The following is a 15,753-nucleotide window of genomic DNA, read 5'->3' on the forward strand; positions in this document are numbered from 1 at the left end:
CCGCTAAAATCAAGGGCCCACTTCCCCAGGTGTTAGAAATCCACCCAGCCAAATTGGCGTTAATGCAGTGGCACTGACTTTCATCAGTGGAGGAGCTGGTACAAGGAGTTAAACTAGATGCCAAGACTCAGATCTCCCACAGTATTTAAGCTCCTAGCTTCCATTGAAGTCAGTGGGTTAGGTGCTTAAATAACTTGGAGGATCTGGGCCAACTCTGTGCAAATTGAGCTGGTCCAATTAAACATCAGTTTAGCTGTACTGATTTACATCTGTGGAAAATTTGACCCCCCAGGAATCTAGCTAGCAGTTAATATGCTAACTACTTTGGATGTCAGAGGCGGGGATCAAACCTGACACCTCTTAAGCTAAATTATGTCCCTTTTTAGCCAAGGCTATAGCAGACTTCTTAACAGCTGCCTCACCTAGCCATTGCTATAAGAGGATGGAGTGCCACACGCTGTAAGCAGGCGTTACATATGCCCCCAAGTGCATCTTGGACTGCAGAGACTTCCGTGAGTTGAATTCCCCATATGAGCTATTACTTGTAATACCAACCATTCTGGATGTCATCAGTAGGGATCAAACCTGGGACCTCTTGAGCCAAAATGCAGGCACTGCTATCACATGAGCAGAGACACTTTTCTCTTAGCTAAAGCTGTAGTGGGCTTTTTGAGTGCTAGTTGGCCTAGCCACCACTAGAGAGGCCAGAGTGTCACAATCAGCAGGCAAGGATTACACTCAGACTTTGCTCCAAACCCTCAGTTGGTGTAAGCTGCCCCTGACTCCACTGGCAAAATATAGCTACGTTAATGTACACCACTGGCTAACTCTGCAGACACTGAGCAGAATTCTGACTTAGGCCCTGTCCACATTTGGATCAAAAGCTGGCTGCGACTATGTTTAAACACATTGCTAGCATGGCTTCCCTGACCAAGGAATTATGTTTTTCCCTCATCCCCATCAGCTAGCTAAATGGTTGGAGAGAGATTTTACTCAGTTATCAACCCAACCTTCCCTTCTCAGGGTAGAAGCCAACGCCATCTAATGGGGCTAGGACAAATCTTCCCCTAAGGGCAGGTTACTCCATTACTGTCTGGTCTCTCTTCCAATCCCCCCCGCCCGAATCCCCATCCCTGCTGTTCTGCTAGCGAGGCTTGCCAACCCAAGTCCTTTTTGTCTGCCTCTGCCACACTGCTTGCAGGCATGGGACACCTGCCTGAGCTGCTCAGCAAAGCCACTGCTCTTGTCTCCTGAAGACTCAGTTCAACATGGAACTAACCCCGACTGACCGTGGCAAGGCTTTGGTGTATTTGGGGGTAGTCTTGAATTGACTTGCCCCCTCCTGCTTCCCGCCAAAACCCCCAGAAGCATTATGGGCCAGATCCTCAGTGTAAATGAGTGTAGCTCTAGTGAAGTCAGTGGAATTATTCTGAATTGCAGCACCTAAGGATCTGGCCCTGTTACTGAAACATTGTATTATCAGAAAGTAGCCAACTCACAATAGCTCAGTGGTTTGAGCATTGGCCTGCTAAACTCAGGGTTGTGAGCTCAATCCTTGAGGGGGCCACTTGAGCTGGGGCAAAAATCAGCACTTGGTCCCGGTAGTGAAGGCAGGGGGCTGGACTTGATGACCTTTCAAAGTCCCTTTTAGGAGATAGGTATGTGTATGTTTCATCTTGTCTCTACCCTCCCAGCTCTTGTTTGTTTAGAATGTGAGATCGGCACAGATTAATAGATTCTAAGGTCTTGGCTGACCCCCTGCATCACCCCAGCCAGAGACCCTTGCTAAGAGCAGGGACTGTTCCCTACTTTGTATTGTTTTGGGGGGCATTGCCAAAAAGAGCTATTATGTAATAATCACCAGTGGCCATTACAGGTATCTGCACTCTCTGGGGTTCTTTATACCCTCCTGTAAAGTATCTGGCTACAAGTTACTGAACAAGGTGGACCATTGAGCTGATCTGCTACAGGGAATCCTGTGTGCAGGGAAACCATGCTAGACCCCTGTTTGCAGCAATCAGGTTTAAAAGAGCTGTGGCTTGCATTGTTCTCATCTCACTGCAGCATAGGGCCAAGAGGATTGTGTTGTTTTTCCTAAAGTGACAATGTGTCTTGCCCAGCTTTTTTCCTTTGGGAATCATTACAGACAGCAACAGAAGTTTTCAGTATTATGCAAGTAGCTAGAAGTTTGCAGAGGCCAAAGCAGCAACCTGCTGCAGTGAAGACCAAGCAGGCTGGAAGTACCTCTCAGATCCTTGGGGGGCACCGTTGAGCTGCACCCATGAGTGATGGGACTCTCACAGCCTCCAAGCCTTAAAAGTGAGTGTGTGCGGGGGGGGGGAGGGGAAATCAATTGTACAATATCTTTTATTTCAGTACATTTTAAAAAAAAAGAAAGAAAGAAAAGAATTCAACAACAGGATATACCTTTTCTCAAGCTTTGTGTTTATCGCCACCCCCCATAGTTTCTCTCCATTTTATTTTACAATCAAATTGCATAGAATGTTGTTTTTCAATCAGAAAAGTAACTCTTCAATGTAAACCCCACATTTGTACCAAGCAGAGGGCAAGCTGCTGCTATGGAAGGAAGGTTTTTGTGATCCTCCTGTCGAACCTGACCTCCCTACCCCATGTCCATTCAAGGACATTTGGTAGCAAGGAAACCCTCAGATCCAGATATGGGTCACACACAGGCCCAGCTGTTGAGTCTGGAGACAATGGTAAGAGTTCAGAGGATGGGCATGTGCTGTACCTGTGAGCACCTGTTTCTATCATGATACCTATGACTGTACTTTCAGAAGCCCGTGACAATGGGTAGTAAGTGCAACTGCCCTCTGCTGGGGGGAAAAGGCAGCGTTCCTAAGAGAGCATATGGAATCCGACAGCACCTGCCAGTGATACCTTCCTCGATGCTTCATACTCATCATACACACTCACCTTCCCTGACAGAAAAAACAAACAAACAAACAAAAAAGACACAAAACCCCTGAAATTTCAGGTGTTTCAAGGCCTCTTTGAATTCACTGTGTGTGTTGATTGGTTTTTGGCATTTTTATTTTTTAAGAACTCCTTGAACGGACTTTCATTTCATCCGCTGCTTCTGTTTGGGAGTCATCTCCTATCCCTCCCTTCCACACGCCGCATGCCACATCGCTGCAAAGGCAGGAGAGTTCAGCATCTGAAATCTGGTGTGCTGAAGCCTCCAGGCCCTGATGTACCAAAAATAAAATAAAATATAATAGATTACTCTTCTCTTCCCCTCCCCCTACCCCATCAAATAAAAATACCTCCCAGAGAACATCCCTACGGAGTCTGTGTGATCAAGACAGATGACACGAGTGTCCTTTTCTCCTATCTTAGGATGGGGTAGTTCTGACAATGACTCTTCCCCCTAGTTGGGGCAGTTCTGGTATATGAATTGCCCTCTGTGTGTGTCATCCCCACCCCAAAACCAGATCTTTGAGGTGAGGGAAAGCTGCTGGAGCCAGGCCAACCAGAGAATATTCCACCTAGTGGTTCAGAATCCAAGTGGGATGAATGTCCTCTTAGGTCGGAGAGGTGCCAAAAATCTCTGGCTGGGCCTGGTTCTCAGCCTGAAGGTTTGTCTTGCTCTCAAGGAGCTGGATAACTGCTTTTCATTTAAAAATGAGTCTGACATTGTACAAGTCCATGTTCTGTAAAATGGAACATGAGTTTCTTTGCCCACCCCTGCCCCACTCTACTCAGGTTCGCTGCTGTTGGTGGCTTTCTCCCATTCCAAGCTCTCTTCGCTTTGTGCAGGTGAACCCGGAGCTGGCCGCGCCCGGAGGCCCTGGAACCTCCGACACTCCGGGCACACCCGAATGTGCGTGCAGCCTCGGGCGACCAGAGCGGCTTCTTGTGCAAGTCTTTGCGCCAGCGGGTCTGGCTCACCGCCGCCGCATAGTTTCCCATTGCTGAGAGTGGTTGTACTGCGGGGTCGACGTTCCTCGGCAATAATGGGCCGAGTCCGTATCATCCCCCCTCGCCTTCGCTGAGGGTGGAAACTGTCTTTGCAGAGGATGATACTGCGCAGCTCTGTCACCATCTCCTGGCAGATAGACATCTGGAAGGCACACAGAGGCAAGAGGTCAATTTCCAAGATACTGCCCAGATCCCAACATCTGTACCAATTCTGGATCCTGATGCTCAACTGTTCTGGATGCCAAAACTAGTGCTTGGGATCATCTTTGTTCTCATAATTGGCATTTAGCACTGCTACCTGTCTTAGGTTCCACTAACTGGAATTCCCACTCATTCTGGACCCCAATATCGACATCCAAAGGTCCTAACATGTTCTAGATCATCAAGTTCATGTCAGGGATCCCTACCTGTTTCTAGACAAAAAATCATGTGTTCTAAACCACACCAACTGCATATGGAATTTCCATATGCTCTAGACCCCCAACAACCACAACTAGAATTTACATATAATCTACATTTTACTAACTGGACATGAGATGTTTGTAAATTCTAGACCTGGCTCAGTGCATTGGAAATTTTACATTGCTCTGTACCTGGAATTCTCATGTGTTTTAGGTCTCACTGCCTGCAACATCCATTCTTAGACCCACGACCCTCATCTATTCCAGACCCATCCCACTTTTGTATAGGCTTCTCTGTGGTGCTCCTCACTGCAGTACCTGAGGACCTCACAAACATTAACGTACATACTTCCTGTAACATCAGTGACAGTCCTGAGCCTACCTCTGTCTGTTCAGAGTGTCGTAGGCTCCACAAAAATTCCAGCATTGCCATAAAAATGGCTACAATTAACCCACATATGAGAACCACGAAGATTCCACCAATATTCTCCATTCCCAGACCTGAAATGAAGCAAAGGAAAAAAATAAACTGGAGAGGAAGAGACAACAAATGTTGTGCTCGGAACCACATAGAAACCTTGACTCTTCTAATCATCTTTGAGCTTATCCACTCAGGGAACAAAAACAGTACAATAGGCCCTTTGCCATCCAATCAAAATTAACTAGCACAGCTTGAATTGTAAATACCAAATTACTTGCAATGATCAGCTTGCGATCGAAGAATTCTTCCTAGGATGTATGATTTAGCAAATAATTTCAAACAACAGATGCCTCCGAGAGAAGGATAAAGCCGTTTGCAGACAAACAAAGCAGGAAAAGGAGGAAAGATCAATCAGATAAATTATGTTGTACAAATTATTTACTCAGCAGTTGTTGCTATGAAGTTAGTAAATTGACATGAGAAAGCATCACTGACAAAGCAAAGAGAAGGAAGAGATGGGAACCAAGAGCAATTCCTTCATTCACATGCAGTAATGCTGATGGGAAATGATTACTATTTACATCTAGAGGATCATGGATGCAACTGAGATCAGGGCCGCAGTGTGTTAGGTGACAATAAGAGACAGTCCTTGCCCTAAACAGCTAAATAGACAGGACAGGCAAAAGGAGAAACTGAGGCACAAGGAGACGTGACTTAATCAAGGTCACACATTAGGTCACTGGTGGAACCAGAACCCAGGTCCCCGCAGTCCCTCTCCAATGGCCTAGTCACTAAGACTATGCATCTTATAGCACTGACACAGCAAAAGGGTATTTCCTCATCTGTCTTTGAAACAACTCTCAGCCTGAGGGGAACCCACACTGCCAACAAAATCATGCCAAGAAAGAGATACTCTTTCTAAGTAATTAGTATCAAAGGGCCATGTTCTCTGCATCTCAGTTACTATGGGGCAAAAGTGGAGTAACCCCGTTGGCAATGAATTGATCTGCATTTACACTGATGTAAGCAAGATTGGAATCTCGAATACTGACTTTCCACTTACAGCAGGGGCAAATTTGGCTCCAAGGGCCAGCTCTCCAGTTGGTGTGAACTGGCTGAGCACCACTGAAGTCAATGGAACAGATCTCCAACTGGAGTAAATCAGGCTAGCTTCATTGACGTCAGTGGGCCAGGCTCCCCAGCTGAAGTCAATGGGCTGGATTCTCAGCTGATGTAAACTGGCCGAGACCTATTGAAGTCAATAGGCCAGATCCTCAGTTGGTATAAACTGGTCTAACTCCAGTGGTGTCAATGGGCCAGGTCTCCAGCTGATATAGATCGACCTAGCTCCACTGAAGTCCAGTGGGGCTGTATCAATTGACACCAGGAAGCCACCCCGCTTGTCAACCTTGGACACACTCTGATCCCTTCCCCCAATTAATCCCCCTACATTCTCTTCTCCCATCCCTGTTGTAGCAGCTGTGGAACAAGGCCAAGAGGTCAGAGCAAGCTGGGCCCGTAGCTCAGCACGCAGAGTCCCAGAAATGACTTCTTTCAGCACTACTTGTTCTAGCGTCGCGGGTGGACTGGACTGTTGATTGAATTGATTACAGGAAGCATGTGGCAACCTTCACTGAGAGGACTGTATGTGGCTGTTACTCAACCAGGACACCTGTAAAATCATCTTCTCCCCTCTGTAACATTAAATCAAAGCAAGAGAATCAGTGATTTACTGATCTAATCTGTGTGTGGCTTTTCAACATAAAAACCTCCCCCCAGTCCTTGTAAATTGCTGACCCGCTTTGTTTTATAACTCACAGGGTGGCATTTCTCCCCCGTTCTCCCTCATTCTTTTGGCAACCTCAGGGGCTCTTGTCACCCAGTAAATCAGACCTTTGCAGGCAGAGGTGCTTCCGCTAAGACAGCAATTACAAGTCATAAAATGTATCCCAGAGTCACAGCCCAGGCCCAGCTCAAACCCCACCTCCTATTCCCCCAAATTCACAAACCAGACCCTGCCTCAGCCTCCCATGAGCACTGCCCAATATCAACTCAGACTCCCCTCTCCGCCATGCCCAGCTCAGAGACATCCCCACCCTCACCCACAGGCCTGGCTCAGCCTTCCTCCAAAGATTAGATTAGAACGGAGCTGAGTTTTCATTTAAAGCAATACTCCTCCCAAGCACTTTTCGTTAACTCCATACAGCTCTTGCAAGCTGATTATTACCATCCCAGTTCCACAAATGGGGAAACTGAGGCACAGAATAGGGTAGTGACATGCCTGATGCCATGCAGTAAGTCAATGGCAGAGCCAGGAACAGAACCCAGAAGTCCTGGCTTCTAAGTCCCCCTGCTCCACCTACACCAGAACTGGCCCCTTTTTCTGATTTTGCCCTTCAGGGCCTGTTTGGAGTTTGCTCTCTGCAGAGCTTGCTGAGTGCCCCTCCCCTCCATGGAAGGTAATGCCTTTAATAATTTATCAGTTGATTTTCATCCCTTTGAAGCTTGGTTATGCATTTGGGATGTCAAGATAAAGCAATTAGCGCTCTCGCAAGTCACTGGGCAGCAGTTTCTGTCCAACAAGGCACTCAGACTCTCCTGTAATCCAATACTCCCAGTGAGAGGGGCCTGGGACTGGTGCAGAATGGTTAGAAATAGGGATTATTGTGTGATTTTAAAAGAGAATTTGAGCTACTTGTGCTTAGGCCTGTTTTGCTCACAACTGGGGGCCACTTGCAATGGAACAGAACAAGTCAAACCAGGAGCAGCGTATCTAGACATCCTCTCTGCTCCCCACACTTCCTTCCCCCAAAACTTTGGGGGTTTAACGGAAACCCTGCCGCCAAATATCCCTGTGCTTTGGGTGGGCGTGGAATCCAAGGCAGGGTGCACGTTTTCCAAATGGCCTCAAGAGACTCTATCTATAGCACTTCTCTGATGCCCATTACTGTAGGATCAGACAGAGCATCTCATACTCTTTAATGTATTGCACTCCATATCCCCCTGTGCGGTAGGAATTGCTGTTATCCTTGTTGCAGAGAAGGGGAACTGAGAGATGGACAAAGTGACTTGTCCAAAATCACAGAGGAAGTCTGTGGTGGAGCGGGGACTTAAACCCAGGTCTTCCATGTCCCAGGCTAGTGCTCACTGGATCATCCTTTCTCTGGGAAAGATAAGGGGCTGACCTAAAAACCCAGACCCAAGGAATCTGGAATCCAATTCCAGATATTGGGGCTCAGCTCACACCTGTAACTCCCAGCAACCAGCATTCTTCTCTATGATCTGAAGTACACAGCAGGGTTTTCTGGCAGAAAAGCAGCATATGGAGGAAGTGTCAATGCCAGACAAAGCCCGTGTGTGGTCCATACAGTCTGGCTTATAAACTGAAAAAAACCCTCGCGTCAGATGTGCCAGGTAAACGAAATGGCCATCAGAAGCCTGCTTGGCTCTTCACCTCTGGGCTTGTAAGGGTCAAAAGGCTGTTCTCGCAGCCAGGGAATCTTTTAGCCTTGCAGGAAAAAAAACAAAACAAAAAAACCAAACGCTTGCTTAAGTTAGAGCAACTGCCAAAAATGTAGTGATTGCTTTAAGCTGGCAACTGTTCCTAACGCTGGGACGTCAGCCTAAGGCCATGCATTGCTTTACCCACAAGGATGTGCTCTTCCGTTTTAAAACCTTATTAATAAAGTCTCCGTTCCCCCTTTCCTGTTCTAAAGGAGCTTTAGATTAACCTATTAACCAAAGGTTCTGTGATGAAATTCCATTTTCTCTTAAAGGAGTCCAGGATCTGGATGCAATCCTTTCAGCCATCTATTTTCCCATGTAATGCTGAGAACATTCATTAGAAGCTAATTTACCCTCCATATGCCTCCAAGATTTGTCATTTGGTTGTTGCTACTATCTCTGCCCCAGGCAAAGACACACAGCATGAGGTTCAGCAGAGCTGTTTGGTTTACTCCTTGCATTGCTAAGGAAGAAATCTCAGGTCAGAATAATTTCAAAACCAAACCAAACCTCTGTCTGGTATCGCTCGTGGATGGTGCGTGAGCTCATTCTGCTAGCATCTATAATAACGTGTCTGCTGTACATCCTTATTAACAGACTCTGTACCATGCAGGAGGCACCTGCGTCTCTGAGAATCAGGGTTTACCTTTGGCTCTGTGGTCTTCCTCTTTGGGGCACTTGCCCCCTTCCCACCACTTTCGCTTCAAGATTTCCAGGCGGTTGTTCTCTTGCAGCTGGAGAATGGCCAGGTCGAATTCATCTCGGAATATGGAGCCTGGAACACCCAGGGGGAGGGCAGTTAAAATATAGTTTAGGTAGCTCCCCTCCCGACACCACAGACGCTGCCCTGTCAATGTGCCTGAACTGGAGAGAACTCCCCTTCCAAGCAGGTAGAGGGGAGTACAGTCCTGATGGCCCATTCCATCCTTGCCGTTGAGACGACCAACAAATCAGTGCCAGCTGTGGGCGATGATTTGTTCCCTGTGGACCAGGTGGGGATCAAAGGCCACCACACAGCCAGCATAACGGAAAAACTTTTGGTCGCTGCCATGCTGGGCAAGATTCAAATGTGCAACTGCACATCTCATTCCCATTCCCCTGAATCATCCAATTCCCTCTCCTTGTGCCTGTAACTGTAGCTCTGTTCTGGCCATCAGTCCCATATGGAGTAGAGGACAAGAATGGAAACCGCTTTCTGTCTATAGCAACAATTCATCTAACCACCAGGTAAACCCAGATGCTCACTATCAGACTCTTCACTATCAGAGATCCAGAAGACAGACCCTCAGACAGATTATGCTGTACAACAGGGTAAATTCAGAGCAACTCAATGAAATTCCACCAGTGTAAAAAGTAGCAGCATGTGCTTTATCCACTGTAATTCTACTGTTTCACAGGACGCAGCCAGCTAGTTTAAGCCTGTAATTTAGATTTAGTAAATGAAAGGTTTTTTTGTTTTTTTTTTAAACAAAACCTAATGGAAATGTTAAAATACAGTTATTCTAGGATTTAAACTGTCCTCTACAATAGTAACAATCCAAAGACAATAGCAATGTGTATGATAACCAGAAAGGAAGCTATTGCTGACACTATTTCAACATTGCTAGCCCCAAGTATTCAAAAGTCACTAAACAGGCCCCCCCTCCCCACAAATCATGAGACTGGCCTAAGAATCAAGAGATATTTATAGATAACAAATTTGGGGCCCTTTTTATTTGTCAGTTAGAGTTGGAACCTTTAAGGTTCACATTTCATGCTTTTCTCTTCAACCACGAGGGCTAAAGACATTTTCATTTTCCAAAAAATGAAAGCTGAGATTCTCTGCTAATAACCTGAATCCACAAGCTGAGGCTCCAAGGAAAACACCAGACTTGTGATAAAATCCCTGGGGTTCTCAGCGGTTATTTTACAGCTGTGCACTGGAGCTAGAAGCAGGAAGTGAACCTAACAAATCTAGTTTCACTTTTTGTGCTGAGTGAAGGGCAAAGCAGCAAACAACGAGCACAAATGGAGCAAAAATAATGGCATATTTTTAAAATCTTTCATTTTATATAATCTAAAGGGATGCAGACGAACAATTAAAATACATTTGATTTTTCCTCTGGATGGTGTCTCTTTGAAATAAAAGTGACACATGGCACATCTGTGACAAGTGACATCACTCCTAGAGCTGTTTCAGCCTTTCAAATGCTCCGATCCTCTGCAGAGAGCTGAGAATAGCTATAATTTTTCTTCACTGCCTACCGACTGGCATGCCAATCCCGTAGCCCTTGGTGTCCAGAAGGCCCCCGACCTGCGTGAGGTTGCAATTGCGCTGACGGTAATACTCGTTCATGGTGGACTCCAGCAGGAAAGCGTAGTTGGAATTCAGCACCCTCGCGATCCCTTCCTCCGTGCTCTTCACGAACACGCTTGGCTGCTTGGAGTACATGTAATTCCACATCCGCTGGTACGTCTGGTAACGGGAATTCTGCAAGAAAGAGGAAGGAAGAAGAGCTATTGCAGGGAACCCCATGTGACAGGTTAGGTCCCAAATTAATAAATGTATTGAAATAGAAGGCTGAGACTTTTGCAAGAAGCTTGAGGGGGCCAGATGCCCCAATTCCCTTAGGCTCCTTTGAAGCTCCCAGCTTTAAAACATTTTTTAAAATTATAAAACATGAAAAATATGTTTTCACAATGACATTTGAAAAACTAAGTCCAGTGGCAAATATTTTTGTTTGGCTGGTTTACTTTTAAATCAACCAACACTCCCATGCAGCAATTGCAACCCAAACATTGCAGCACTGAGAATGAAAGAGTGTAAAGACCCAAAACCTCTAGGCCACAAAGTTTGGACCCAAACTTTCTTGGAGTCTGAGGATGTTTAGATCTGGGGTTTTGGTGCAGCCCATTGACTTCAATGGGCTTTGGATCAGGCCCCATATTGGGACCAGTAATAACATCCAATCTGATTTCCCTCCAAATTTACGGCTATTGGAATCTAGGATTTTGTGTTTGAAACAAAAGGGAAAGTGACTAAGGTAATCTCTACTTCCTGAGCCGAGTGAAGGGAAACATTAAACCACCAGCACAGATACTGAAATCAAGTTACAGTTAAAATTTACTCAGATTTAGTATTTCTAAGTTTTTATGATTAATTATTATTATTTAATATAAGAGGGGCTCTGTCACCCTGCATCTTGTGCAATCACTTATGCCAATGCAAAGTGATTGCAAAACGGGGGTAAAAATGCCATACGCTGATTTACTTTTTATTCCATTTACACGGGTGTAAATGACTATGCAAGATGCAATGGAGACTTAAGCCCATGATTTGTAACTTGCAGTGTCCCTGAAGAGAGGACGACTAAGTAAATGCATTAGGCACAGTTTTTTTTATTCACTCATTCTCTGTTCAATTAGTGTTAGACACAGCATTCTGCATAAGCGTCCCTTTGCCAAACCTCTTGGGTCTGCAAAATTGGACTGGAAAGATCAGACTCACTCATGAGATTTCGAGGGCTTCCTGCTTCAATTCAAACCGAAAATATACTGAGAAAAGCGCTCACCCCTTGATAATTCAGCATTTAATAAATAAATAATCCTTGTACATCTTTTTGTGTATTCAAACCGCTGTGCAAAAGATTATCTCATTCATTCCTACTCATTCATCCCAGAACAGGGAAATGCAGAGATATACAGAAGTGTATGATGGGCGAAATGGTGTGAAAACCTTTGCATGTGCCTGACTTGCATGTGAGCAGACACTAAACACCTGCACCAATCCTGATTTGCACCAGCACACACAGGTCTGCTTGTGCAAATCAGGATTGGCCAACACCTATGTGCTGATACAAGCTGAGTCTTGCATGTGCAGAAGTTAGGGCCGCCTAACAATACATACGCACTTAGAAAAAATTGGCTCAAAATACTTACCTGTCACGGATGGTGTCATGGTATAATTCCCCACTCTGAACCTTAGCGTCCAAAAGATGGGGTACCAGCATGAATTCCTCTAAGCTCAATTACCAGCTTAGTACTTGTAGCACTGCCACCAACCAGGAATTCCAGTGCCTGGTACACTCAGGTTCCCCCAAGACCCAGACCCTCTGGATCTTAACACAAGGAAAGTAAACCCTTTCCCTCACCGTTGCCTCTCCCAGCCTTCCCCTCCCTGGGTTACCTTGGAAGATCACTGATTCAAACTCCTTGAATCTTAAAACGGAGAGGAAAATTCACCTTCCCCGCTCCTTCTCTTTCCCGCTCCCAGACTCTCCCTGAGAGAGAAAGTAATCCTAACACAGAGAGAAAATTAACCTCTCTCTCCCCCTTCCCTTTCTCCCCACCAATTCTCTGGTGGATCCAGACCCAGTCCCCTGGGGTCTCACCAGAATAAAAAAACAATCAGGTTCTTAAACAAGAAAAGCTTTTAATTAAAGAAAGAAAAAACAGTAAAAAATTATCTTTGTAAATTTAAGATGGAATATGTTACAGGGTCTTTCAGCTATAGACACTGGGAATACCCTCCCAGCCTAAAGTATACAAGTACAAATAAAAATCCTTTCAGCAAAATACAAATTTGAGCTCCTTCCAGGCAAATACACATTTGCAAATAAAGAAAACAAACATAAGCCTAATTCGCCTTATCTACCCAGCCCTTACTATTCTGGACATATAAGAGACTGTATCAGGGAGATTGGAGAGAAACCTGGTTGCACCTCTGGTTCCTCTGAGAACCCAGAGAGAACCACCGAACACTAACAGCACACACAAAAACTTCCCTCCCTCAAGATTTGAAAGTATCCTGTCCCCTGATTGGTCCTCTGGTCAGGTGACAGCCAGGCTCACTGATCTTGTTAACCCTTTACAGGCAAAAGAGACATGAAGTACTTCTGTTCTATTAACTTTTAACTATCCGTTTATGACAGATGATATTATCAGGTGGGTACAGCGTATGGCTACGGACAACTTTACTACCCATTCTCTGGTGTTCTGTGCACAAACTGATCTTCTAAATATGAGAAGCTAGGCATTTACCTGGCTGTCCTGCAAAAATATCCCATGAAACAAGGCATCTAGCTTGCAAGGAGTGTTTCCATTGTTGTGCTAGGAAATGCCTCCTTCAAATTTCACCTCTTAGCCTTCCCTCGCTTATCTCAGCTCTGGCACAATCTGGTCTCACCTCTGGTCTCTGAGCAACTTGGTCCAGCTCCTCAAAACTAGGATCTGAGCTTTTGTGCTCAACCCTGAGGACAACTCTCCTTAGATTCAGTCTATCACTCAGCAGGAGGTTAGGTTGAGGATACAATCTGAATTAAGGAGTTGAAAATTTGGCCCACTGAAAATACAACCAAGAAAAAAACAGAAATTTCTTTGTAAATAACCCTTACAAACTCAGATTCCCCTCTTCCCATCCTAATCCCAGTCTACTCATATTTCTTGCTATGTTATCAGTCTAATGGTCAAGGAGCCTTGACTTCGTACATGTCTATAAGGCACCGTGCACACAAATGGGACCATATAAATAATCTCATTATGGTATCAGTGACTATGAAATGGGCCCAAACTGCTACGGATGCCAGTTGGTCTGGGCTCTCCTAGAATTTCCCGCACAAACTGGAGACTAGAATGGGACACACCGAAGACAGGACAAGATGTGTTATCTGGGGAACATCTGATTCTAACAGAGGGCTCCCCCACTCCCTGATAGCAAGAGAATGGGGTTCACCTGGAAAAAGGTCATGCTGGAGCCTCCGTGAATGGTGCCATACTCAATAGCTGTCTGGTCAGCCAGGTCATCCACCGATTCTATGGGTACATCCATCCGCTGCACAGTCAGAAAGGCTGCCAGGTTGGCCGTGTAGGAGGAAATGATGATTAAGGTGAATGCCCACCTGGGGAAGGAAGGTTGAAGAAAAGGTGAACTGAGATTCCCCCTAGGATTCAATCTGATCTCAATCCTCTTACCCCTCCTGGAGTGACAGGCCAAATGCTCAGAGCTGCTGTGGACTGCTGCTTCCAGTAAAGGCCCAGCAATAGGCCAAACACATGCAAAGTTCCCTGAAAACCCAAAGCTTCTTCATCTGAAGCCTACAAACTCATAGACTCATAGACTCTAGGACTGGAAGGGACCTCGAGAGGTCATCGAGTCCAGTCCCCTGCCCTCATGGCAGGACCAAATACTGTCTAGACCATCCCTAATAGACATTTATCTAACCTACTCTTAAATATCTCCAGAGATGACCACACAGAGTGGATTTGGAGCCCAACAAGTTAGCGGCCCTCTGCTTGGGGATGGCCATAAATTTAATAGGGAGCATTCTGGTAGCATAATTCCCCCAATCTGGAGCTCCTTCGGGAGGAGTGTGAAGTAATAACCTACTATCCGAGACTCGTCTGCTGTCGGCCAACATATCAGAACCCTTGTAAAAATGATATCATGGTGTTTTACCCTAAAGCTCTGAAAGAGCTTACAGTAGCGACACTACAGCACCCTGAACCGTGACTGTAGGCTGTTTACAGTTCTGATGGGCATGTTTCCTTACCAGACTCCACTGACGCACCGTGTGGACAGAGCTCGAGGGGCAATAGTAGATCCTTGCTGCATGAAACCCCCAACTGGAAACCACAGGCTGTTGCCGAGAGAGTACTGGTTCACTAGGAGATTGCACCTCCCTTGCGAGCAGGGGTGGGGGCTGTACCACTCATATGGCGTCAGTCTGCAGTGACAAGAAACAACCGGGCCAAATATGTTCATGTTACAGGAAATCCCGTATACAGGAGGGGGAAAAGAAAAGTGATGAGACTCTAACTGTCCAGGAGGCAGAATTTCTAAGCAGGAAACACTTTGCTGAGAACAGGCATCAAGGGGCTCATTGCAGAGTTCAAACACAAAGTTGGAGCCTGGTGTTTAGAAAGTGCTGTGTGCTCTGATTAGCTCACGGGGGTGGAGCCGAAATCCACATGGAACACACTGTAGAAAGGATAACGATTGCTAGATCAACCTGGCTGTGGCATGTCATTGAAATTACTGTAGCTCATATCTCCAGAGTTGCACTTACTTCGCTTCCCATGTAGCATCAGTGCTAGGGAGGGACAGAATTCACCGGCATCACAGCTGATTTGTTATTTAAGCACCTAGCCTGTGAATCAGCAAAGTGGCTCTCATCGCCCACCTCAACTACCTCTCTTTCCATCTCTTTCTCACCCCCCAGGCCCACGTCTTTTTTTCATCCCCCTTTTCCTGGTAGAAGGAGAAATCCTCTTGTGGCTGGCTTGCTCTCGCAGCCAGCATCCTTAGAAATGCGGCCCAGGCACACACAAGTTGTCAGGCTGGAGAGATCCTTGTTCCTGCAGTTGCAACTCTTTTCTGAGTGAGGGTTCCTCCTTCTACTAACTGAGGCATGCACAGTGGCCCAAGGGATGGATAGGCAGATTTGCTGCAAGAGGGAACTGGTGCAAACTTTGTCAGTGTAATAAGGTGTCTGGATTCTCTGGCTGACT

At 45.9% G+C, this 15,753-nt stretch overlaps 1 protein-coding gene across 4 annotated transcripts in view; it reads right to left on the reverse strand.

Moving 5' to 3' along the window:
• Positions 1-2,404: 2,404 nt before the first annotated feature.
• Positions 2,405-15,753, reverse strand: part of GRIK4 (glutamate ionotropic receptor kainate type subunit 4) — a 318,605-nt gene continuing 305,256 nt past the window's right edge. For all 4 annotated transcript variants that reach the window (XM_050921936.1, XM_050921937.1, XM_050921938.1 and 1 more), the window contains 6 exons: positions 14,796-14,969; positions 13,979-14,144; positions 10,513-10,738; positions 8,915-9,043; positions 4,726-4,844; positions 2,405-4,084 (listed from right to left, as the gene is read on the reverse strand). In XM_050921936.1, coding sequence (XP_050777893.1) covers positions 3,719-4,084; positions 4,726-4,844; positions 8,915-9,043; positions 10,513-10,738; positions 13,979-14,144; positions 14,796-14,969 — 1,180 coding nt within the window. In that variant the 3' untranslated portion in view covers positions 2,405-3,718. The remainder of the gene's footprint in view (positions 4,085-4,725; positions 4,845-8,914; positions 9,044-10,512; positions 10,739-13,978; positions 14,145-14,795; positions 14,970-15,753) is intronic.

This window comes from Gopherus flavomarginatus, chromosome 13 (assembly GCF_025201925.1).
Source record: "Gopherus flavomarginatus isolate rGopFla2 chromosome 13, rGopFla2.mat.asm, whole genome shotgun sequence".
NCBI classification, from domain to species: domain Eukaryota; kingdom Metazoa; phylum Chordata; order Testudines; family Testudinidae; genus Gopherus; species Gopherus flavomarginatus.